This window comes from Camelina sativa, chromosome 4 (assembly GCF_030686135.1).
Source record: "Camelina sativa cultivar CO46 ecotype springtype chromosome 4, ASM3068613v1".
Classification (NCBI taxonomy): Eukaryota; Viridiplantae; Streptophyta; class Magnoliopsida; order Brassicales; family Brassicaceae; genus Camelina; species Camelina sativa.
The window spans coordinates 28240260-28263533 of record NC_141883.1 but is presented as its reverse complement, the minus strand read 5'-3'; the positions used below and the strand labels follow the sequence as shown (position 1 = coordinate 28263533).

General features: G+C 36.2%; 6 protein-coding genes and 1 pseudogene across 10 annotated transcripts; 3 read left to right on the top strand and 4 right to left on the bottom strand.

Moving 5' to 3' along the window:
• The first annotated feature begins 2841 nt into the window (after positions 1–2841).
• LOC104782288 (CASP-like protein 4B1) lies at positions 2842–4538 on the top strand. Of its 2 annotated transcripts, none has more exons than XM_010507174.3 (3): positions 2842–3487; positions 3555–3678; positions 3760–4538. In XM_010507174.3, exons 1-3 carry the CDS (start codon positions 3240–3242, stop codon positions 3949–3951), a joined length of 564 nt encoding a protein of 187 aa, XP_010505476.1. In that variant the 5' UTR covers positions 2842–3239; the 3' UTR covers positions 3952–4538. The 2 variants fall into 2 exon arrangements, with proteins under 2 accessions (XP_010505476.1, XP_087367087.1); XM_087510961.1 differs by having other exon boundaries at positions 3116–3487; positions 3767–4538.
• Positions 4096–6608, bottom strand: LOC104784256 (putative WRKY transcription factor 33). The gene is made up of 5 exons (XM_010509309.2): positions 6151–6608; positions 5708–5905; positions 5074–5609; positions 4835–4996; positions 4096–4725 (listed from the first exon to the last, which is right to left on the bottom strand). The coding sequence occupies exons 1-5, from the start codon at positions 6385–6387 to the stop codon at positions 4323–4325; spliced, it is 1536 nt and encodes a 511-aa protein (XP_010507611.2). The 5' UTR covers positions 6388–6608; the 3' UTR covers positions 4096–4322.
• Positions 6609–8361: 1753 nt separating this feature from the next.
• LOC104782285 (uncharacterized) lies at positions 8362–8976 on the top strand. Its single transcript, XM_010507166.3, has 2 exons — positions 8362–8561; positions 8703–8976. The coding sequence occupies exons 1-2, from the start codon at positions 8433–8435 to the stop codon at positions 8826–8828; spliced, it is 255 nt and encodes an 84-aa protein (XP_010505468.1). The 5' UTR covers positions 8362–8432; the 3' UTR covers positions 8829–8976.
• Positions 8977–9173: 197 nt separating this feature from the next.
• LOC104782286 (solute carrier family 40 member 1-like) lies at positions 9174–12111 on the bottom strand. Of its 2 annotated transcripts, none has more exons than XM_010507168.3 (8): positions 11858–12111; positions 11408–11571; positions 10816–11163; positions 10248–10730; positions 9973–10144; positions 9669–9806; positions 9468–9578; positions 9174–9386 (listed from the first exon to the last, which is right to left on the bottom strand). In XM_010507168.3, exons 2-8 carry the CDS (start codon positions 11563–11565, stop codon positions 9201–9203), a joined length of 1596 nt encoding a protein of 531 aa, XP_010505470.1. In that variant the 5' UTR covers positions 11566–11571; positions 11858–12111; the 3' UTR covers positions 9174–9200. The 2 variants fall into 2 exon arrangements, with proteins under 2 accessions (XP_010505470.1, XP_010505471.1); XM_010507169.3 differs by having other exon boundaries at positions 11408–11568; positions 11858–12106.
• A 379-nt stretch (positions 12112–12490) lies between these two features.
• On the bottom strand, positions 12491–13498 carry LOC104782284 (uncharacterized). Of its 2 annotated transcripts, none has more exons than XM_010507165.3 (3): positions 13046–13498; positions 12840–12909; positions 12491–12733 (listed from the first exon to the last, which is right to left on the bottom strand). In XM_010507165.3, the coding sequence occupies exons 1-3, from the start codon at positions 13367–13369 to the stop codon at positions 12696–12698; spliced, it is 432 nt and encodes a 143-aa protein (XP_010505467.1). In that variant the 5' UTR covers positions 13370–13498; the 3' UTR covers positions 12491–12695. The 2 variants fall into 2 exon arrangements, with proteins under 2 accessions (XP_010505467.1, XP_019100507.1); XM_019244962.2 differs by having other exon boundaries at positions 12840–12904; positions 13046–13466.
• Positions 13499–13760: 262 nt separating this feature from the next.
• LOC104782283 (protein SCAR2) lies at positions 13761–20007 on the bottom strand. Its single transcript, XM_010507164.3, has 9 exons — positions 19409–20007; positions 19028–19191; positions 18808–18931; positions 18591–18720; positions 18219–18280; positions 14654–18116; positions 14486–14572; positions 14191–14298; positions 13761–14092 (listed from the first exon to the last, which is right to left on the bottom strand). Exons 1-9 carry the CDS (start codon positions 19561–19563, stop codon positions 14039–14041), a joined length of 4347 nt encoding a protein of 1448 aa, XP_010505466.1. The 5' UTR covers positions 19564–20007; the 3' UTR covers positions 13761–14038.
• On the top strand, positions 19928–22559 carry LOC104782282 (uncharacterized; annotated as a pseudogene). Its single transcript, XR_015597582.1, has 9 exons — positions 19928–20025; positions 20146–20176; positions 20384–20692; positions 20910–21078; positions 21167–21320; positions 21390–21470; positions 21686–21808; positions 21883–22152; positions 22239–22559. The product of XR_015597582.1 is annotated as an uncharacterized LOC104782282 (transcript).
• The last annotated feature ends 715 nt before the right edge of the window (positions 22560–23274 follow it).

Genomic DNA, 23274 nt, shown 5'->3' with positions numbered 1-23274 from the left:
GAAACTTTTTAAAAGGTTCAAATATTATATTTCGAACCTTTTCAAAGTTTAAAATATTATAAATATTGAAACTTCTAAAAGTCTTAGCTTTTAAAAGGTTTCACAATACTATAATTTTTAAATTTTAAAAATTTCTTAACATTTAAAAGGTTTTTAAAAAATTATAATTTATAAATTTTAAAAGTTTAAAATATTATAAATATTGAACTTGAAAATTTTAAAAGGTTCAAATATTAAAAATATTTAAACTTCATAGAATATTTTAAAACATTACAATTACTTAACCTCCATAGACATTTTAAGATATTATATCTATTCTAATAAAAAGTTGAAGCTATAAACTCCTAAAGGTGTCCATATAGGATTTTTAAAAAATCAATAAGAATTAGATATTTCACTAATAACATTTTTGAAAATATAGTAGTAATCTATATATTAAGATTTTTTAGAAACAAAAAAATAAAATCTATAGAAATAAAATAAATATTTACAACATCCCACATCGGCTAGAAAATTTTAGACAATGGCTGAGAACCATTATAAATAAAACTAATATGTTTTAAACTATAAATTTATCAGGTTTGCTTGATTTATGCTTATTTATCAGGTTTCCAAATTTAAATGTTTTATTTGATTTATTTTAGCAAATTAAAATATATAAAGGTTTAAATATATATTATAGAATATTTATAAATATTATAAATACCTCCAAAAAAATGTTAAAAAATTATAACTATTTAAACTCTATAAAAAGTTAAAGTGTCATTACTATTTAACTCTAAAAAAATAAAATGTTACAAATATTTAAACTACATCTAAAGTTTGAAATATTTTAAAAATTTAATCTCTATTAAAAATTTAAAAGTTTAAGAATTACTAAATGTTATATATCAAAATTTTAATATCTTGAAAATATCTTATCTATCTCCGTTTGTGCTTTATATATCTTATGAGTTGTAAAACATGTTTTTGTGTATGACTTTACAGATGATTTGATACTTTTGCAGTAAAATTTTTATTTTCAAGTCTAAGAAATAAGGATTGACGTGGCAAGATCTTGATTTGATGTTATTTGAGTTTATAGAAATAAGCATAAATATTGTTTTAACTATCTATGTGTTCATATTACTTTCTCTGCAAGTAATGATTTTGGTTGAGAAGTTTCAAACCGTGTGGATCTAAAACCGAATAAGTATATGGATGAAATTATCAATAATTGGGTGCATGTGTTGACTATGCTGGTCTTCATGAATTGCACAATTTTTATGAGAAAAGAAATGATTTTGGTCTTGGAGTTGGATGGGTTAACAAGTTGTGTGGTAGTCTAAAAAAAAGGTTCTTCAGTGGAAGAATGTGAAGAAGTTGACGAGGAAGAACAAGAAGAAGAGTATAACGAATAACAAGATGGTAAAAGTAATGATGACAATTACCATAAAATCTGATAGTTAAAATGACAAGAAAGAATATGAAAAATAATAAAATATGAAATAAAAACACGAAAACATAGGTGATAGCGATCAATTAAATATGAAAAACGAGATAAATTCATGATTATAAAATTGTTCCGTTTTTTGGTGGTCAAAGAAATGGTTTAAGATATGTGAGGTCACCAGTTTGATCCGCTTCGCCTGGACGTCGAGTTAAATTCATGATTTTAAAACACAACTGATTTTTCAATTTTTAAAAATTGTGTATCTGAAATTTAATATTTTCCTTAATAGTAATTTAAAGTTTTATATAAGATAATATTTTATTACCGTCATCAATTATATATAATTTTTATCAAAATATATCAAATAAATCTACGCTACGTGTGGGTTCAAAACCTAGTTGGTATAAAGAAAATACATTTAACCATTTGACGGGCCAAAGTTAACATATGGATATCTACGGAAATTGCACATTAGTATATCGAAAAATTTAGATGTAACTAAATGAAAAATCGTTCTCAGAATAACCAAACACTTAGCTTCATTCATTATATATATTCAAAAAGTGTTGTATTACAACTGAACAATCTATCCCTATTTAAAGTCAAATGTTGCTGAAAATTTAAGCAAAATCTAGTAATGGTTTGTTTTGAAAAATCTTACCGAAGAATTAGTCAAAAGCTGGAAGATGGAAATGTTCACATTGTCACTTATCATGTTTACAATGTCAATTATATAGTAATGTATTGTTTTTTTTAACACAAGACTCCGTTGCAATTTCTCTAGTAAACTACTTTATGCCTTTTTTCTTTAAAAAAACTTTTCTTGATCAATCACCCCCGTTTTAATTCAATGCCTATTTAAGGTTTTTTGCCTTGGTCTTTAACAATGTTCCAGTTAGAATGAGAATTGGATCTCCGATCCCTCAATTATTTGGTGTTTCTGATGAACACATCATACACTCTGATCTAGACACATTATTTACAAAGTTTTGGTTTGTGCTCGATAACAATCTATTTCCTATATCATGTTTGTAGTATTAGTAGCACATGTTTTTACTTCTATATATTTTAACAGAAATGGCCGACAATAATATTTGAATAGCACATGTTTCTTGGTTCTTGAGGTGTACCTAAGACAACAAAGATTAACAATCCTTTCTCACATGTTTATACTGAAAACACAATCCTCCAATGAGAAAAAAAAAAAAAAAAAAAAAAAAAAAAAAAAAGAAAAACCAACTGTATCCACAAAACATCCAAACCAAACTTTAATTCCAAAGGTTTCCTAAATAGATTCTCTTAATTAAGCTTTTGAAGAAGTATTCCATATCCTTCCTTAGCAGTTACCACGAAAGATACGGAATCAAAACATCACAAATCCTATACGAATTATAATATAATAACAATATGTACAATGGTCGTATAAGAATGTTAACTAAACTCAAATAAGTTTTTTATTTTTTTGTTCAGTCCGCCAATGATAAGGCTTCGCTGGCTATAAAGGCAAACAAATGCTAGCCACGATTAAAATTCACACAGCTTTGTTACGCGCCGTGCGCCTCATAGCAAGCGTCGAATTTAACATCTGGTTAATCACATTAATTAGTTAATTACCATTTTAATCACTCCCGCCACCACGCGTTTTCTTCACATTACAAAACTCGAAACCTTAAATAACACATATGTCGTGTTTTTTACAACAACTGAGTTTTACTTTTCTTCCAAGTTTGTTATTCCTCTTTCCCCAATCTTCGCAATTAAAGCAAAAACTGATTCTGACCAAAAAAAATTCCTGAGATCTAATAGGATGACGAATCCGGATAACCAGAAACCTGTTGAAGCCACCGACGTGGAAGCGCCGGAGAAGACGACGCCGGCGTCTGGAACGTCGACGTTTTCGACGATCACTCAGAGATGGAAAAGAGAGGATTTGATCAAGAAAGCATCTCCGATCATGAGAGGATTTTGCCTTTTGTTCTCTCTTCTCGCTTTCATAATTACGGTCTCTAATAAACATGGCTACGGTCGAAACTTCGATGAGTACGAAGAGTACAGGTAACAAACATTTTGGTACAATATTGGGTTTTTGTCTATAAAGTTTTGAGATTTCTTATCTCTTCAGATATGTATTGGCGATCTCGATTATTTCAACATTATACACTGTGTGGCAAACATTTTCACATTTCTCAAAGAAGGAATTTTTCGATCGCCGGACTTCTTTGTTGGTCGATTTCTCCTGCGACCAGGTAATGTAGAAGCGCTTTAGCAAATTTTCGAGACTTGTGTATTTGTTGTAAAGTTATGATCTTTGATGCAAAATTCTGCAGATTGTAGCGTATTTGCTCATATCAGCTGCGTCGTCTGCAATCCCATTGACCAACAGATTCAGAGAAGGACAAGATAACATTTTTTCTGATTCTGCTGCTGCAGCTATCAGCATGGCTATCTTTGCATTCATCTCTTTAGCTCTCTCTGCTCTCTTCTCCGGTTACAAACTCTCCACTCATTCTTTTATCTGATTCCTTTTCTACAGTATTGTGATCGTCTTTGCAATACGTGTAAATCTCATTCTTTTATGTGTTCATATAGCTGATGCTAATTTGAGTATGTGACTCTGTGTGTGTCAGTGTGTGTTCTTTGATACATTATGCAAAGTGGAAAAAAATGTAAAAATTGATTGGTTTTATTCAGTTTTTTTTTTGTTTCTATGGTACAAAACATTAAACATATTACAGGCGTGTGAAAAAAAAAAAACAAATGAAAAAATTTCTCTATGGACTATAGACTTTAGTAGTCTGTCTTACTATCCTGCAGGATCACTAGTAAGAAGTAAAAATCCTTTGGTGGCAAGAAATGTACAAAAGGAACAAACAGATTCCTTTTTTCTTCTTCAGGGCATAAACGAATCGAAAAACGAGGACTCCTCGTTTGGTTCTTCCTTTGCTCTAGAGAACCCATCACCAACAAAGTTTTGTTGAAGGTTGTTGTTGTTGTTCATAGCGTAACCGAAAGGCCCGACATTAGTGTTGTTGTTGTTGTTGTGCAGCATCTGAAGTGTATATGGTGCTTGAGAAGTAGTGTAGTTGGAGTGACCAGCAATAGCAGCTGGTCTAATTGGGACTGAAGAAGCATCTTGTGATGGTCTGTTTGTGGCGTAACCGCTACCACGAGCTGCAGGTACATCATGGTTATGTTTCCCTTCGTAGGTTGTGATTACCGCTCTTGTATCATGTGATGCTCTCTCAACATGTTTTCTCACTGGACAACCGACGGTTGTGCACTTGTAGTAGCTTCTGTTAGATTCATCAAGTGAAAAAGAAAACAGAAAGGTCAGATTCTTTAAGAAGCTTGGTTTTGTGATTTATTGAGGAAGCAAGCTCAAATGTTTATGTTATTATTTACCTTGGATTTGGGTTTCCTTTAACAACCTTCTGACCGTACTTTCTCCATCTGTAACCATCGTCAAGAATGTCAATATCACTTGTTGTCTGCACTACAATTCTCGGCTCTCTCACTGTCTTGCTTACACCACCATTCCCACCATTTGTTTCATTTTCTCCTTTCCTGAAAACACACAAACAAGTTAGAACTTTCTCATAGTTCAAGATTTGTTTAAAGGAGTGAGTGAGAATGAAACGTACCATCTCTTTGCTTCAGGTTCACTTCCACAATCTTCTTCATCTCTGCTGACAATAGACGAGCCTTGTTCAAACTCATCATCTCCCACAGAATCAGAAGTGGTGTTATCATCTTGTTGCATAGGAAAGGAATCAGAGTGATGGAAGCTATTATTATTGGAATTAGGTTGATCAGAAGAAGCTTGACGATGATGATCTAAACTGGCATTGTACACAGCTGAATGAAAAGTGGAAGAAGACGAAGAAGATCTCCTAGTGGATTGAGGTTTAGGATGATTATGGCTTCCTTTATAGACAATCTCTGTAATCTGACCTTCCAAAGATCTCTCCACTTTTTTCTTCGTTGGACAGTTTTGGAAAGTACACTTGTAGTAACTCCGAGGATTCTCACTTCCTTTAACCTGTTTCTGTCCGTACTTTCTCCAGTTGTAACCATCTTCTCCTTTCCTTTGCTCTCTTCCGTTGTAAGACACAGCTTGATTGTTTTGACGAGTCTCTGTTTGGCTCCATTGATCTGACTGGTTCTTCCTCTGTTGTTCCTGAAACACAAAAACAGAGTTCAGTTTTATTATACACAAAAAAAAAGAAAAAGAAAAAAAAAAGGGATTAGAGGATCTGAGTCTGTTAAGGAACATACTTGAGATTGAAAGATAGAACTGTTCGTTGTTGTAGTAGTTGTTGTTGTTGTCTTTGGAGCAGTAACTCCTGATGATTGTGTATGGAATGAGAAATCGAAGAAGTTAATGTTGTTGTTGTTCTTCCTCTCTGCCTCGTTTATAACTGTTTGGTTACTGTCGTTTGTGATCAAAGCTCCTGTGGTTGGAGAAGCAAGAACCTGCAAAACCATCCCAAGAATCCAATAAAAATTTAGGATTTTGTTAAGAAATCAAGAAAAGAGACAAAACAATCTAGAGTTGACTCTGAGAGTCTCTCTCTCTATCTCTTTGAAACCGTTGACTCAAGACTTTATATTACTTCCGATTATATCAATAGACAGATGAGTTTAAATCAAAGAAACAATACTAGTTCGATTCGTTTCAAAAGAAATTGAAGAAAAAGAAAACAGAGAGAGAGGCTTACGTTAGCAGAGGAGGAGACAAAAGCAGGGGAATCGAGGAAAACAGAGGGACTGAAACAAGTGGAAGGAGAGACAAGAGAAGGAGAGATTGAGATGGAAGAAGGAGCAAAAGATCTGAACTTTGGGATCTCAAGATCTTCCAAAGATGTTCTTCCGTTTTGTTGTGACCAACTAGCAGAACCATTCATGGTCTGTCTGGTTCTGCTATTGTCCATTGTAAGAAGAGAAGAAGCAGCCATACGAAGTTGAAAAGTTTGTTATATGAAAGACCAAAACCAGATAATTTATATAGAAAGGTGTTAGGGGGAAGAGAGAGAGAGCTTGGAGAAGAGGGCGACGAAGAAAAAAAGAAAGGAGGAGAAGTGATTGTAATGTTTATGTATTTTTGTTCGTTATGTCTGAATATATAAAACATATTGCACGGTCTGATTGGTGAATTTTCTTTTTAATTTTCATTTTTAATTTTATGATTTTGGGGGTCACAGATAAAATAAAAAAGTGTAAGTTTCTGAGAAGGTGATAAAAAGTTTGACCGTTGAAAATATGATTAGAAGAAGGAGAAGAAGAAAGTGAAGGAGATGGTCAGACCTTGTGGCCTTGACTCTCAAATACGTTGAACAAGTTTTTTTTAGAGGCGGCTTCATGCTTTTGCTTTCATCATCTTAGGATGCCTCTACCTGCCACGTGTAGTTTTGTTTTTTCATTTCGGTATTTTTGTAAGCAATTGGGAATATTGGAAACTTTTTTGACTCTTTATTTTGAAGTAGGTAAGGGTAGTAAGTAGTAGTACTATGAAAGGTTTCAATCTTTCTTTAAAGCTCATCAAGTGAAGTTTTGGAGTGAGTTTGTGAATAGAATAGCAAAACCTCTCCTAATTAAAGTCGATATTAAACCCATTTATTTACAAGGCTTAAATTCTATGATTAGACACAAGTTCTTAATTGAGCTCAGATTATTAATTTTAAGGGGTTGGTATTGGAGAGTTATTCTCAGATCCATATGGAATTGTAAATTGTAAAAATTAAAACACATGAATTTTGAAATAACATGTTTTATTTTTAGATTTGAATCCTTATATTTTACACTTTCAAATCTATTTAAAACATAACATGGATTTTGAAATCTAAAAACAAATCAATAACATGGGATTTTAACAAGTATTTGTAAATCATAGAACCAATAACACATAATTTTGATAAATATTTTTAAAATCAATAATTGAATAACACTTTGGATTTCTAAATCCATTAAAATCATAGAACCAATAACCCTTATTATATAAATTTAGCTTTTTTGATAACTATTTTTTACAATGATTTCAAACTACAGTATTTGTTTTCGTCTTTAAGTAGGTGTAAGGTAGCAGTAGTACTAATGAAAGGTTTCTCTACCTTTCTCTAAATAAAGCACATCATTTAAGTAAAGATCTGGAGTGAGTTTGTGAATAGCAAAACCTCTCCTAATCAAAAAAGTTGATATTAAACCCATGTGCGGCTATTTAGGTTTCAATCTTACATTTATTACAAGGCTTTAAATTCTATGATTAGACAAAAAGTTCTTAATTGAGCTCAGATTTTTTTTTTCAGATGAATTTAAAGAATATAAATTTAAGAGCTTTCTAATAATAATATAATTTTTTTTTTCTAATAATAATATTAATTCTACTATGATTTTTTTAACGGGTAAAAACTAGTATATTTCTTGATTGGAGTATATTTTTTTGATTTTTTTTATTTTTTAACGGGTCAAAACAAGTATTTCTGATATACTAGTTTTAATTACTATGATTTTAAACTATATATTCTTTTAACGGGTCAAAACTAGTAAAACTTAAAATTATAATATTGTAACGGGTCAAAAGAGCTTCACTCCAGTAACCCTTGATCACATTTATAGACCTTCCGATCAAGAAATTGGTAGTGTTCTCAAGCGTAGCGTAAATCGTCAATCGCTTAGGTAAATAAAGTGATCAGTTTGTTTCTTGTTGCACGATATATGTGGTGTGGTATGGTTTCTTCACATGGGATTAGACTACACGTCATGAATTTTGTGTCGATTACTTGCAAGTTGCAAATCTATTTGATCCGATGACAATATTCTTTATCCCAAAAAGCCTCTTACTTTATTACACGTTAGTTATCTCTACAGCTGACACGTAAACAGACGTGGCAAGAGTTGTTTCCAGAATCATTTATAGTTAAAAATTCATCTTTGGCTCAAGAAAGTGAGATATATTTGTAGCCTTGCTTTCAAGTTTCAAATCCCTTATATCGAAACAGCAGCGATGCAAGAAGCCGAGTCATCACAACGGTCGTCGAAGTCCCTAACGGATCGGGTGAAGACGAACTGTTTATCCATGGTAGTCACGTGCCAAGAAGGGTTTAGCTATGTCAAGGCCTTTTTGGTCGGTCAGGTACGTATACAACAAGACGACCTCGTTTTGATTTTTGGTTAGGGTCTTAACTCACTCAATGATCACATGACGTATTTGGTGACTCATGAAATTGCTTAATTGATTAACGTCATGATACTGTATATTTGTGGGGTTTGGAAGACGAAGAAGTTGACGGCGAAGAACGAGAAGGAAGCTACGGAGGCTTATCTAACGGAGACAAAGATGCAAGTTGACGCAACCGATGAAGCTGAGAATGCCAAGAAGAGACTTCATCAATCTTCTTAATTTTTTTATTTTTAATAAGAGAATACTTTATTAAGTAGCCACAAAAATATCTGTCTTTGTTTTTTTCCCCAACTGTTTTTACTACTGATTATGAATGTTATTTTCAATATTGCCTTTTAATATATAATTTTATTCTCAAAAGATAAAATGGAAAATTTTCATTGCTATTATAGTAAATACATAAGGGTGAGTTCCATACAAAAACCGAGTGATGATTTGTCCTTAAACATCACAAAAATATTGTCATTGACCTATTCTTTTTTGTTGTTTGTTTTGACTATGTTTTTGACCTATTTTAAGCAATTATTTAGCCATTGGGATCATTTTTGGTAGTAGTCATCCATGTTTGAGAAATGGTGGCGCTCTACAATACTAAAACATTTGTTGTTTGTTTTGACTATGTTTTCCACGAGAAGGGAGTAACTTAAAACATTTGTTCAACAAAGGAATCTTCTCAAAGTGAAAAATGTGGTTTCTAATGCGGTAGAGATGAACTGTATAGAGCATTCCTGCTAACGTAACCGTGGAGAATGAGATCAACGTCAATATCCAGAAATCCTGAAATCACAGTCCATATACATTAATCATCAACTATATGTAATATAGATCCTTAAAATGTAAAGTGTAATTTTTATTTACCTTTGGATTGGATACAATGATACCCAATAGATATGCCATCAAGTCAAGAGCCGATTGCAATGAGTTCTGAACACCTCCAACAACACAACGATCGGATTCTGAAACGAGATCCTAAACATGACCAAAAACATTACCTTTTTAGTCTTTAAGAGGTACACAATACTATAACATTACCAAAGGTTCTTAGAAACGTAAACATACCTGCATTTGTTGGATGACGGCAAGATCAAACATCCATAAGCCAAGCCTTGAAGCAGCAACTCCAGCCATTAGCATGTAAGATGCTATCTTATCCTTTTTTACCCAAATTGAGCCAACACAGACCAAAAGGCAGCTCCACTGCAGGAACAAGAACCCTACCTTTGTGACTCTTTTGTTTTTTTCATGCATTATAAATAATTGATTCTTCTATAGTATTGTTGATCACTCAAGTTCCATAACATGGTCAAGTGCTACTAGGTTCATATAGAATACAATTAACAAAGACTAGCTATATATAATGTACCTGAGACCAGAAAGACCAGAGGCCGGTTCTCAGCGTTGAGAGACGGGATTGCATTAGAGGATACACGAATGTAGCCGCTAGTCCAACCGTTGCACTTATTCCCCTGCCTATACCGATGATATATGTAGGTATACCTTCCCACTGTAATGTAGCCGTCATCAATGTTCCAAAGCTGTGTCAAGGTGGTACATATATGATTTATTCAACAACTTGATCGGTAGGAAATGCATGTTCGTCTGATGACTCTTAAACATAAAGAGAAAGAGAAGGAGAACCTGAGAACGGTGAAGAACAAGAGAGCTAGAGAAACACCGGGGAGTACAACTTCTTGATTGAAATATATTCTCCACGCACCAACGAAAGAGGACTTGGATACTCTATCAAGAATCTTCAAGATTCCGGTTCTACTTGGTGTGGTTCCTTGAGAACCCTCCTCTGTTCTCGGAACAGTAGATATAGCAACAGGTGCATCTGTTGCTTCTACTGGCTTTGTCCGGGAACGCAAGATCCGTCTCTCATTACTTTGTGCTATCGAAGGAACACCACTATACACAGAAATGAACAGCCAATATTCAACCCAAGCGGTTATAGTAGCCCAAGCTGCAAAAGTAATCGCTGACGCCTTAAGAGAGACAAAACTGATGATCAAACCGGTAATGACTGGAGACAGTAGCTTGGAACTCAAATCAATGCCTCTAATGACAGAGTTCATTCTTGTCAATACAGCTGGTGGATGACCTTCTGACATAACCACAGCCCTGATGGTTGCCAAAATAGCCAAAATAAACTCACTATAAGATTACATTCAAGTGTGCAAATATATAAACACTCTACACATTTTACCAGTCTCGTTCAATCAATATAGTGCCAGCAAGAGTCGAAAGCACTCCAACGGCGCCAGCAATATTCGTTAACACAACCAAGATTGCAAACACCGGGAGATTCTGAGACTTGAGATCAGAAACTAGCAACAACTTGATGACTGCACCACCAGCAATGGTGTAGGAGAGGTTCTGGAACAGGAGCCAGAGTCTTAGAACTTTAACGTAGTCCATTCCTTCGACCCATTGCCCCACAATGGGGCCAAAGATTGCAGTAGAACCAGATTCTATTGCCCCATAAATCGCTGCGAGAAGCAGAGAGTTTGGCCACAAGTGGATCATATACAAAGCAACAGAGAATTCCCATGTTCTGCATCAGAAAAACCAAGAAACTCATGTACAAAACATCCCTCAACTCATCCAAGATTTTAAATCAAGTAAGCAACCCATAATAATATTTAACAATAGTTAGTGATAACAACATCAGACTAAACACTCCAATTGAAAGCAAATACTCTGCTTCAGTATTTGCTTTCAGTTAGGATTTGCAGTGAAACTAATCGACCATTTTATTTAGCTTTTTGAATTGTAAAACATGTTATCAAGAAACAAACCTGGCACTCCATCTGGCAAGAAAATATCCAACATAGAGATAAATCATAAAACGGCGTCGTAAGGCTGGTTGGTTTTGTGGCTGTCCTTCTTCTTCTGCTTCTCCTTCACGTTGTTGTTCTTCCTGTTGAACAACTCTCAATTCTGTCTCATTCTCCATGTTCTGCTAAAAAATCTCAGATTTAACACCGATCAAACGATTCAGTATTCAATGTATATTAAATTCTGAATGAAACATGACATCTGTTGTTATTTTAGCGGATATAGACAACATTTGCATGATCGTTAGAATGTGACAACAAAGTCATTCCTTACAATTCCGATAAATATGAACAATCTAGGAAACAAAAACGATAATCTAGGAGTAAATTAGTAGGAAAATTCTCAAAGAAACGAATGAAAAACATAAATTAGTGACTCATCAACTAACGCTAGAAACTAAGAACAAAAACCTTATTTGTGCGCCGCACACAGCTTGGAGAATGAATGATGAAAACAGAATCCAAGCAACTCAGAATTACTTTTTATTCTAGGGTAGTCTAATTAATTCTGGTGATGTTCAAAAGGGACGAGAATTTGTTGGTGGAGGAAATAACATATTCCCACTAAGACACTGGTGTACAAAAAGGAAACGAGAGAACTTGTGGGAATATTTATGGTTTCGTGTGTAAAGTGAGCATGTTACAATTATATTATGGTTTAAATTGGTTTTAGAAACAAACCAACCAGTCTGATGCTAAGTAGAGAGTTTGAGAAGGAACATTATACAATTCTACTATCTCACTATTCATCTTTTGTATCAGTCAAGTTCTGGACTTTTGGATGCAGAAAGCCAAATAAACTATGACTTTGAGTTCCAAGTATGTGCTAACAAACAAAGAAACCACGGCTCAGCCTAAGGCCTGCAGTTCCAACTCCTTCCTTGTCTAAGTCAACAGAGAAACTATAAGTTGTACAAATTACTTACTGAACTAAACTGGATGTAATCATAAATGGAGCTTCTTATGAACTTTTTATCCGTGCAACTTGAAGAACCCTTCTGACATGACATTGTTTCCTTTGGAAAATTAAGAGTGACAAAACAATACCTAAAACCTCTTTTCATTGCTAGAATCATACAATATCAGCAAAGGCTTTTACCAAGTGACAAAAGAAAACAAAAATCTGAGAAATAGAGCTACAAAATGATTTGCGCTGATACATAATATATAGAGTTCATTGCTGGAACTTGGAACATCCAAGACTGAGACAAAACAGAACAAAAAACAAGCTCTTTCGATCAGGATTATACTAATCAGACTCTGAATCTGAATCACTTGCGTTATACCCTGAGAAATCAGAACAAACGAACATAAACAAAGATGTATATCCAAAACCAAAACGGATCAATATATATTGATAAACTTATTTGACAAGTAATTAAAAAAGAAAGACCTGGTCGTTTATCTTTCACTTTCCACACTGAAGAACGAACTCTTGATGCTTTTGTAATCCAAAGTCTTCCCTAATCATAGAATTGAATCCAAAATTGTCAAAAAGGAAGAAACTTCCAAATCAAATTACAGATTACTAATCAACCAAAGTAAAAAAAACCTAAACTTTGGAATGATGAGATTGAAAAGAGGGGATAAAGAAGAAACCTTTTTAGCATCTTTAGGGACTCCATAGCCAGAGTAATACATCTGACCCAATACAACCTGCATAGTGATGTTCCCAGCTTTAGCTTCCTCAAGTGTGTCTTTGAACCACCGCTTCGCACAATCAGAGACCACCGTTGAAAGCGGGACGAAGCGGCGGTCACTATCGCTGGTGGAGGCGGTAGCGGTAGCGGTGGCGGAGGACGAATCTTTACCGGGACTGTCCATGGAGGAAACGGGTCGGATCGGTTTTGAGGATTTGATGAATCCAGCTGCTGCAGCTGACGCTCCCCTTAGCCCTGCTTTGATTGGAATCGATTTTCCCATTTTTAATTTATAAGAAAAAAGTAAATAAATAAAAAGAGACGAAGTTGAGACTTTGATTTTTAATCTCTTTGTTTGGTTTGGGTTTGACGTTTGAGAATATTCTTCTTCCGACAGCGGAGTTGAGCAATGTAGTTTACGGTTTGGTCAGTTTTACATAAAATTAATAGAAAATTAAAACAATTTCTTGTTCGGTTTGGATGGTTTTAGTTTTGGTTTGGTTCGGTTCAGTTTATAATCTTTGTAGTAACCACCATTGAAGTGTGTGCACTGTGCCCAAATAGATTCTCATTTAGGTGAGTAATTTGTACAGGAGAATATGGTTCCAATACACAAACATAAACTATATGATAGACAACACATTACATAGTAGGGTACTAAAAAGAATGTTCTATTGAGGAAAAAGAATATAAGAAAATAAAAAAACCCACACAGTTTTTGTAACACTAATGTAAATTCCGGAATTTACTTACAACATACACGCACAAACCTATAAAACAGTATACAATATACATACGTACATAATATATAAGCGATGATAGTACTGTATTTTTGATGTTAATATGTCTGAAATAGAGATTGTATAACCTACCTGAGACTCTAAAGCGCTTGCGCACTCATCGTGGAACAAGAACGGTCACAACGGAAAAGCCAAACGATCATGGATATAAGTTAAGAGTCACTCCAACTATCTGAATCTTCGTCCTCGTCGCTTCCAGCCATTGCCTGCACATGTGTCTTAGGGGTTAGGACGTGTGTATATTGTGTCTTAGGGGTTAGGACGTGTGTATATTTTTAAAGGAAGCCGAAAGAGAGTAACGGACCTGTCGTATTGTGTTTGCTTTCTCTAAGATTGCAGCTACCCTTATATTCGTTTTAGGACCAGTTTGGATGCTGGGTCGTGTAGCTGCTGCAGGCTTCAGATTGACGGACTGCATATATACAAAACAGGGTCACAAACCTCCAAAATCTCAGATTCTGTTAACAAGATTAGATATTGCATTTGGGATTTTACATGATCAATATAGAACCATCTCGACCTAGTGCATTAGCCAGAGGTGAAAGATACAAATTACTACAATGAACTACAAATAAAGAGGAAGAAAACAATGTTGCTACCTTATTTCGAATTTGTGCGAGCAACGAATCATTGTCATCTTGCTTTGATTTAATTGGTGGGTGAACCATCTCAGAGACTTTTTTCATCTGCAAAATCATCAGAACAAGCGATTAGAGTCAAAGTTTTTAGTATAGGCATGGTATTTGCAGACAGGATATAATTGTTACCGTGCGCCTGTCGTGAGCTGCAACGGCATCAACAAGCGGACTTCTTGGCCGAGGAAGCCGAACCATAGGGATCACTTCTGGCTTATCTGTGTCCAAGGTCGGTGCAACAGAGAACGCGTTGACAGGCCACATAGCATCTCCAACTGCACCAGGAATTATCTTCTGAACTGACGTGTATGATGGTTCTGCTGTATCTGCATTTGAAGTATCAGGAACCCAATGACTCTCATCTTCTACCTTTGTTGATTGAGTTGGTGTCAGGGATTTGGTTTCAGGACAATGGTGATCATTGCTTGAGCTTTGTGACACATGCACATCTGTATCGTCCTTGAAATCTTCATATTTTGCCGATAGATCTTGAGGCAGCTGCAGTGACGGCTCTTGTGAATAAACGACATCTGTATCGTCCTTGAAATCTTCGTATTTTGCAGATAGATCCTGAGGCTGCTGCAATGACGGCTCTTGTGAATAAACGAGCTCGTGGTTCTGAACTGCATGATCAGCCAAAAGATTGTTCACTTCAGAACCAAAATCCTCTATACACGCCTGATTAGGCATTGTAGAGAGCTCAGAACTGTTATATTGACTATTCAAATCAGCGCCAATGGTTGGGATCTGAATGGATGATTGTAACGGCTTGTCTGATTCATTGTTCACAAACCCTCCAGTAAGTTGTTCTGATTCGTTACTTCCTAAGTGTACAGACATCTCTGGTGATTTAGACCCAATTAGAACGTTCAAGCTAGAATCACCGGGTGGTGCCGCTGATGGAGCAGAACTACTGGTTTCGACTGATTCCCCCATGAAGGTAGGAAAAGAATGTGGAACCTTTCCAATACGCCATTGCATAGGAGGAAGGGGTGGCAGCGGTGGCATGTCCTCCTGATTGGGTGGAGTAGTCTCAGGGATCACGCCAAAGCTAGGAAAAGTAGGATCCAGATTCAATTCTTGGTTAGGTTTGTTGAATTCTATACCTGCAGAGTGTGGTGCAAATTCTAAGCCAGCTGATCGTGGTACAAACTCTAAACCTCCGAAAACATTTGACTGCAGAAATTCCTCATCTGCAACTGTATGGTTTGCACAAGGTGTTTGCTCTCTAACTGTCTGCTCGAGAGCCTCACTCTCTATAAGGTTCAGATTATTTACTGGCGAGGAACCTATACAATTATCAACAAGAATGCTCTCACCAGGATAATTGAGTTCTGTATCTCTGTCCCTTTGATCCTGAGATGGCTTGGGACTTATAGATTCACAACTTGCCAGGTCATTGTTGTCTAGGGCAGCACTCAGACCTTCTGAGGACACTTCCAGTGGGCTTTTCTGCATTTTTATCTCTGACTCTAGTTTTTCGTCTGCTGGTAGTGTCCCATCAGACTCTACAACTGTATCTTTGCAAATGTCTCCACCTTCAGGAGACGATCGAGTCGAAATCCAAGGCAGAGAACCATTCAAACTAGTAGATGACAGGCTAACGGCATGGTTAACACCACTACTGGAAGTGTCACTGTCATTATCAGACACAGCAAGTTCTATGTTCGGGACAATGTCTGTAGTTGCATTGTCCAGCCCTGAAAGGTCATCAAAACCTTCATCAGAGATATTTTCATCGCTTTTGCTACAAGTAGATGAAGCATCTCCCACCAATTTTTCTCCTCCCGAGTTGAAATCAGAAGTCAGCTTACTATTGACTTCAGCAGGCATGGACATTCCATTCTCAAATGTGTCTTCATGGGACTCTGAAACAGATACATCAGCCGTGTTGCCAAATGCACATGAATGTTCATTGGAGATCTCAGCAACTGAATTTTGAGAACCAACATCAGCAACTGAAGTCTGAGAATCAACGTCGAGAACTGAATTTTGAGAATCAACGTTGGCAACTGAATTTTGAGAATCAACGTCGGCCACTACATTAGTCACTGTCACACAATCAGTTTCATCACCCAGAGCATCTTTTAAATGAATTTCATCTACAGTACTTGGACCACAGACTTTATAGGGCATATCAGGTGAAACTTCCATCCCCTTCCCAGCTGAGCAAGGTAACAGCTTCCCTGCTAGGCTACTACCATCATGGCCTTCAGGATCGCTGCCTGAGTTTGCTACAACTTTAGAACAAGCAACTGTAGAGTTTGTCTCAATATCACTATTACCTCTAGGTAACTGTTCACCTGTTTGAATATCAACAAAAACTTGAGGACTAGTGCCTGACTTTACTAAATTTGAAGAACAACCAACCATATCGTTCTTCTCAATGGTAGTATAGCATCGGCTTCCTTCAGAAGTTGAACTAACTGACGAAGATTCAGAAGGGAAGTTAGAGTTTTTAGCATCAAAAGATGCACGAGATCTTGAAGAATCGATTGGATCCACCTTGCTTCCATCATTGCCTCCGTTAATTAGATCAAGCCTATCAAGTTTTGGAGAAATTTCAATGTCTACTGATGCTAACGATTGAACAGTCAGTGGACATGATTCATCATTCTGAGAGACTGGCCTTGGACTTGAACATGTATCATTCGATCTTAATGATGTCTGGCCATCTACATTGCTGCTACTAACTGATTCCTGAACATTATAATCATTAGACACTTTGCTGGCTTCAGGATTTACATGGGATATGGAGTCAACCAGCTCACTCTTAAAACTAGAAGTAGAAGGTAAACATCCAGAAAGTTTCTCTCCATCAGACTGATCATCAATGGATACGCTTGCAGTGTCCGAGTAAGAATAACTAGTGCTCCGTTTCCCAAATGAGCTTCTCCCATTTTCTGACACAGGAGTGTTTCCATTTGAATGAAAAAATGAGAATTGAGGTGGGTCCTCCATCCTCTCTTCATCCACATCAGAATATGTATGAGGGTTCCCATCCTTCAAAGCATCTGATCTATTCTTAGTTCTATAATCATCGTCTGTTTCTGTTTCCGACTCCATGGTCGCTGGTGCGTCAACATAATTGTCAGCATCACTGGTCAAATCTTCGGAGTAACTCCTCTGTTGAAAAAATCCTGGCTTCTCGTTCAAATTAGTTTGTGAATCCTTTGTAAAAGTTGTACCAGGGACTTCATTGTAAGTGGATTCAGGCACTGTCTCTATATCTTTTTCAATCAAACCCCCATTTAAGTTACCATTTGGCACATTTTCCTGCTCACTTGGTGATGAAACCTCTACGCTGCTTCCTCCGTGAGACTTCTCCATAGCATCCACCATACTGATTTCAGGTATATCGGTTACTATGTCTCTACTACTATCCATATTCCATGTCAACAATCCGGGGTTTTGGGTGATTATTTCGTAACTTATTTTACTATCTACACGTGTCTGCACAAATTTCTCCATGTAGCTTTCCCCTGATTTTGATATAAGGGTACACCCATCTAGCTTTCTAGTTTTCAACTTCACAACGCGCGCTGGATCTGAAAGATGAGTCTCTAAATGCTCCTCCAAGAACAATTCATGCAATCTGTGCCAGTTGAATGATTTGAAGCAGCCATTGTCACTCACAGTCAAATACCAATATGGAAACTTAGAGAACAATAACAAACATAAAATAGATAATACTCACTTGGCATGTGATGATAGTGCATTTTCAGGTGTTCCTCCATTCCTCCATTGAGATGCTCTTCTCTACAATGAATTAAAAGGAAAAACTATGAGAAGTACAAAGAGGAAGATATAATTACACATTCAAAAGACCATGAGTATAAGCATCCTCATTGGACCTGTCTAAGTCTAATGGTACGCTAAGCCAAGAACATATAAAACAGAACCTACTTTTCAGCAAATCTACCATGTAACAGAAACCAAAATAAACCTAAGAAGGCTAAGTTACTTTTTTTTTCTACTTCTACAGCCTAAAAAGTAGGTTTTGTCTACTATGTAACAGAAAAGTACACAAGAACATATAATACGCTTCCTCGTTCAGCAGTACAACTACCTTTGCTTTCTGTGATTTCTTCTCTCTCTGAATATCATCCCATGATTCTTCGTATGAAGACGTCTCGAGCCTAACAAATGATGGATCGGTGTAGCGTTTCAAGCATGCTCCAGCTCCCGATATATCAAATCTAATCAAACCCATCAAAAGAGGTTACATCCTCAGCTCTCACAAACTAATAGAGAAGAAATATTACCAGAAAAAAAGTAAATCATACTTGTCCAGAAGAAATAGCCTAGGGGGACCTCTGCATTCCTCATAAGAATCCATTACACAACGAGGTAAGTCACCACGTGTAACCACACTTTGTTCCAATTGTAGATTCGGATGCCATTCCACACCTGAAAAATAGAGTCATAGAGTCATCTAAAACTAATCCAACATCATAGCAACCTGACCAGATCATGAATATTCATAGCAACACCAATTTATCTAACCTTTATTAGAGAAAAAAGGTGAATGATCGGTCTGACATAGTAATGCTTTCTCTATAGAAGGGAACTCTGCTTCCAGTTGCTGTACACGAGCCATAAGACCATGGCTTCTAGAAGCAGTTGCCATCACTTCTTCGTGCAAGTCATGAAACATCTCAGCAGCAAACCTTACATCAAAAATTACATTAATTTAAAAGTCAATTCCATCAAAAGAATCAAAACTTTATTTCACTTCCAAAGCTAAATCTAGATTCGTCAAGCTCTCAGATTGTTAAAAATTGCAGCTTTAGAACTCGCGGGTCAAGAACAATAGATTCCAAAAATTCCGAATTCGGAGCGATTTGAAGTCAATTACATAACTTTAGATTAGAGAGAGAAACTTACTCGGCGAGATCACCGAGTTGACGCAATATACCAACGAGACCAGCCATGGCGACTCCTTCGAGCAGAGCTTCGGGGTCATCTTTATCAGCAGCTTGGTACAGATCCGGATCTGCTAATCCGTACTCGTTACGAGACTGGTACCTCGTCAACGGCATTGTTTGAGCTTTCCTGATCAAGCTCTCTCCCAAGTAAAACTTTGTTTCAATTTCAAAAAAGGGAAAAACTTTACAAAGGAAGAAAGAACTAGAAAAGCTCCTCCTCCTCTGTCTTCATTAGGGTAGTGACCGACCACATTAGATATGTGACGACATCACTTAGCTAGCTGGAAAAATAAAACTAATTCTGTGGTTTCGAGACGGCGGATATAGGTAGAGGGGCAAAGAAAGAGAGAGAGAAAGAGTGGAAAAAAAAACTCAACGCTTAAAGACTTTTTTAGAAAACAAATTGAGAAATTGCCTAAAAATACAATTTTTTTCCTTTTTCACTAATAAGCTTAAAATACTTAAAAAATTGTTACTTTTTCACGAAATTCGTATCAAAACCAAACCTTGTTTCAATAAAACCTGCATTTAAAGACCAGAGAGGCCCCTCGGGAACCTGATTTTTCCAGCGCAAGCGTGAGTTTTGGGTTATGGACTCATAATTGACTTGTCCAATTGTGATCCTTATCGAAACAAAACACAATCCAAATTATCACCGATGAGTTTTTTTAAGTTCACTGTTACTTCTCTGTGTAGGAACATCAAAAGGCGTTGAGTCGACTAAAGGGTATAATTCGCCTTCTCACCTTCCCAGCTTAAATTTCTCTGTCTTTTATATATATCTCTTACCTCGTCACTCCTTTGGATATATTCCGTCGTCGTTTTCTATATTTTTGCTGTAAGATACTATGATCCTCTCTGACTCTCTCTGTTGAATTTGTTTTCTAAATCTCTCTGTTTTTTTCCTTTAATTTGTTTTCTTTTTTTGGGTAAGTTTCAGGTTTAAACATGTCTTATATACCACCACACAAGAGGCATTCAAAGGATCCAACCAAACCTGACCCTGTTCCAGATTCTCTTGTTACAAAATTCAAGAAAAACCTCAGCTTGAACAGTAGCTGTAGCAGTGATAAAAGCAACCGGATAGTTTATTCAGGAGATTCCATTTCTAAATGGTTTCTTGTTGGTTCAAATGGAATTGAAGATGAGGTTCCTTCATATGTTAAGTTTGTGCCCTTGTCCTCAGATTCTGTCGAGTGTAGAAAAGGAGAAAAGCCTTCGGTGCTGATGCTCAACAAAAACGGTAAGGATCTGTGTTTGTTAGTGTTGTAATAGTTAAAAAGATGTAAGCTTTATGCAGACTTGTTGTGTCTTAACGCATTATTTGTACTTGGGTTATGAGTAGGACAATACAAACATCATCTAGTTGCGACTACTTTGTTAGTGTTATGATCTTTCTAGTCAAAGAAGATAAATTGTATGCTTTTTTTAACTGTGTGTTTTAATATGTTTATATTCAGTGAATATGAATCGTGTAGAGAGTGAAGAAAAGAAAGAACAGTGGCTGTTGGTAGCAGAGAAGGTTGAGGAGGATCTTGTGTTGGCATATGAGCGAGCTAAGACTAAAATGGAGGAGCATCATCATGTATTGAGATTGGTTGCTCGGTTTGGTAAAATTTTCTTCTATGGGTAAGTTATTCAGCTTTTGATCTGACATCTTTTTGTTTTACAGAACCTCTTTGTATTTCTTCTTCTAACTTTTACATCATATAACCAGGCATCAAGTTAGTCCTGTGGGTGAATGCTCCCTGAAAAACTCTAAGACGTTCTCTACAGATGTCCCAACGTCTTACTTACAACACATTAAGTCTGAGGTTGTACCAAGCCATGGATTCTCTATGGACTTGGAAAAGGAAACATACACTGTGAAGGTACGTGTTTGGATCTGTCCCTTTGATGTCATTTGAATGTGTTTGATTGTGTTTGGCTTCTATTTTCAGGTATCACACCATACTCGTCCCAATGCAACCATCAACTGCAAATGTAGCCTCAAGGAAGATGGACGGCTCAGTATGTACAAGGCAAGTTTCGAGTTCTTTGTGTATGTGATTAGTTTTAGAGTAAAATCTCTTCTTTATTCCTCAGTGATCTAACACGAACAACAAAGAAAAACAAGAATTTAAAGATAGAAGCCATGTTCTCTCCATATAATTCATCTTATCATTAATATTAACTTGATACATGCCAGATTTTTACCTTACTGTCTTTGAACTTTGAGTTTTTTGCTGTTGCACAGGCCGAGCTTAATCCTGTAAGGCATATGGTTGCTGATGTGTCATGCATTGACAAGAATCTCGACCTGAGACTGATGCTCTCTGCTAAAAGGAAAATGACGTCTCTTACATTGAGTTGAATTTTGGTAATATATATCTTTCTGGAATAAACACCTCTTTTGGACTTAGGTTGGGTTGGTTATCTTTCTATGATGGGCAGGATAAAGAGATAAGCAACATTAAAGCACTATTGGGTTCAGCGACTGTTGATCCAAATGTGAAAGGCGGTTTAAGGTGGCCATTTGGTAAAGCTTCATCTGAGGATGGATAGAGAGTATTTGAAGCTTGTCACGTTAGAGCTACTATTTACAAAAGCCAAACTCTAAGGCTTAGGGTAAGAGAGACTGACAGATTCAATGAGAGGGTTGGAACAGGGGAAATCAAGAGGGAGGTTACCCTGATACTTAAAGACCTAAACTTTAAGTTACAGGTAAGTCTAAAATTATTGCGCTCTTGTATTTTTGAAACTCTTTTTGGAAGTGTAAGGCTTATAATGAATACACTTGCTGTCTGCAGGAGCAGAACATTGAGAAAAGTTGTGTTTTGGAAATGCTTCGTGGTACTCTTGTTTCTATATGGGACTTTTTGCAGTGCGATGCCTATCTTACATGATAAAGGACCATATGATACTGCTCGTTCTATTGGGGCTGTCTTTTTACTTTCTGATGTGTGTTGGTTCGTTTTATTGGGTTTCTCTTTTACTTTCTGCTGTGTGTTGGTAAGATAATGTTTTGGGTTTAGGGTTTGAACTTATGTCAAGTTTCATGTATCTGAACTTGGTATCTAAAAACAGTAAACCACATTTTGGTTATGAATGTGACCTTGAGATTTGGAATACGACCAAGATTGAGACTCGTGGAGCAAGTTCTTGAGTTGATATCTATATAATATTATAATAGTTGAGAGAAGTGAGAGAGAAGAAGTTTGTTATCAAAGGTTTTAGTTTGAAAGAAATGAGAAAACAGTGTAGAAATTAGCTATTTAACTTAACCGACTCAAACAATGTTTTCTAAAGACAGTAAACCACATTTCAACCTTTCTAACTTGATTCGTCTTCTACATAATTATTTGAAGTTTGTCTCGTTAGAGTCTTAGAGGTACTATCTACCAATAACCGAGAGTCTCAACCTTAGGGTCAAAGAGACCGACAAATTCTATGAGAGGAGAGGTTTGGATCAGGGGGAATTCCAGAGGGATGTGACTTTGATTCTTCAAGACATCATACTTCAAGATTTCAAAAATAATAATAAACATTATAACGTACATGTAAAATATTGCCTTTTGCATTTTTTGAAACACGGTTGGAGTTATTATGATTATTATTAACCTTAAGAGGCTGCAGCAGCCGAGAAGAACATTGAGAGAGGTTGTGTTTTGATAATGCTTGGAGATGGTCTTGGAACCGTATGCCTGTCTGTCTTACATGATCGATAATGAACCATATGCATTCATGGTGTGTGAATAGTGCAAGTCATTTAACTTAAACCGACTCGATAATGATCTTTCTAAACAGAGTAAACGACATCGAAACCGACTCTGGAGCCCACGCTAG

Coding starts and splice junctions, on each gene's coding strand:
- LOC104782288 (XM_010507174.3), top strand. CDS start 3,240: ATGACGAATCCGGATAACCAGAAACCTGTTGAAGCCACCGACGTGGAA. Junction 3,488..3,554: donor GATGAGTACGAAGAGTACAG/GTAACAAACATT, acceptor TTATCTCTTCAG/ATATGTATTGGCGATCTCGA. Junction 3,679..3,759: donor TCGATTTCTCCTGCGACCAG/GTAATGTAGAAG, acceptor AAAATTCTGCAG/ATTGTAGCGTATTTGCTCAT.
- LOC104784256 (XM_010509309.2), bottom strand. CDS start 6,387: ATGGCTGCTTCTTCTCTTCTTACAATGGACAATAGCAGAACCAGACAG. Junction 5,906..6,150: donor TTGTCTCCTCCTCTGCTAAC/GTAAGCCTCTCT, acceptor ATGGTTTTGCAG/GTTCTTGCTTCTCCAACCAC. Junction 4,997..5,073: donor GAACCTGAAGCAAAGAGATG/GTACGTTTCATT, acceptor GTGTGTTTTCAG/GAAAGGAGAAAATGAAACAA.
- LOC104782285 (XM_010507166.3), top strand. CDS start 8,433: ATGCAAGAAGCCGAGTCATCACAACGGTCGTCGAAGTCCCTAACGGAT. Junction 8,562..8,702: donor AGGCCTTTTTGGTCGGTCAG/GTACGTATACAA, acceptor GGGGTTTGGAAG/ACGAAGAAGTTGACGGCGAA.
- LOC104782286 (XM_010507168.3), bottom strand. CDS start 11,565: ATGGAGAATGAGACAGAATTGAGAGTTGTTCAACAGGAAGAACAACAA. Junction 10,731..10,815: donor ATATTGATTGAACGAGACTG/GTAAAATGTGTA, acceptor GGCAACCATCAG/GGCTGTGGTTATGTCAGAAG. Junction 9,387..9,467: donor TCATTGTATCCAATCCAAAG/GTAAATAAAAAT, acceptor CTGTGATTTCAG/GATTTCTGGATATTGACGTT.
- LOC104782284 (XM_010507165.3), bottom strand. CDS start 13,369: ATGGGAAAATCGATTCCAATCAAAGCAGGGCTAAGGGGAGCGTCAGCT. Junction 12,910..13,045: donor TCCCTAAAGATGCTAAAAAG/GTTTCTTCTTTA, acceptor TTCTATGATTAG/GGAAGACTTTGGATTACAAA. Junction 12,734..12,839: donor AGTGAAAGATAAACGACCAG/GTCTTTCTTTTT, acceptor CTGATTTCTCAG/GGTATAACGCAAGTGATTCA.
- LOC104782283 (XM_010507164.3), bottom strand. CDS start 19,563: ATGCCGTTGACGAGGTACCAGTCTCGTAACGAGTACGGATTAGCAGAT. Junction 18,721..18,807: donor AGGCTATTTCTTCTGGACAA/GTATGATTTACT, acceptor GGGTTTGATTAG/ATTTGATATATCGGGAGCTG. Junction 18,117..18,218: donor GCACTATCATCACATGCCAA/GTGAGTATTATC, acceptor CAACTGGCACAG/ATTGCATGAATTGTTCTTGG.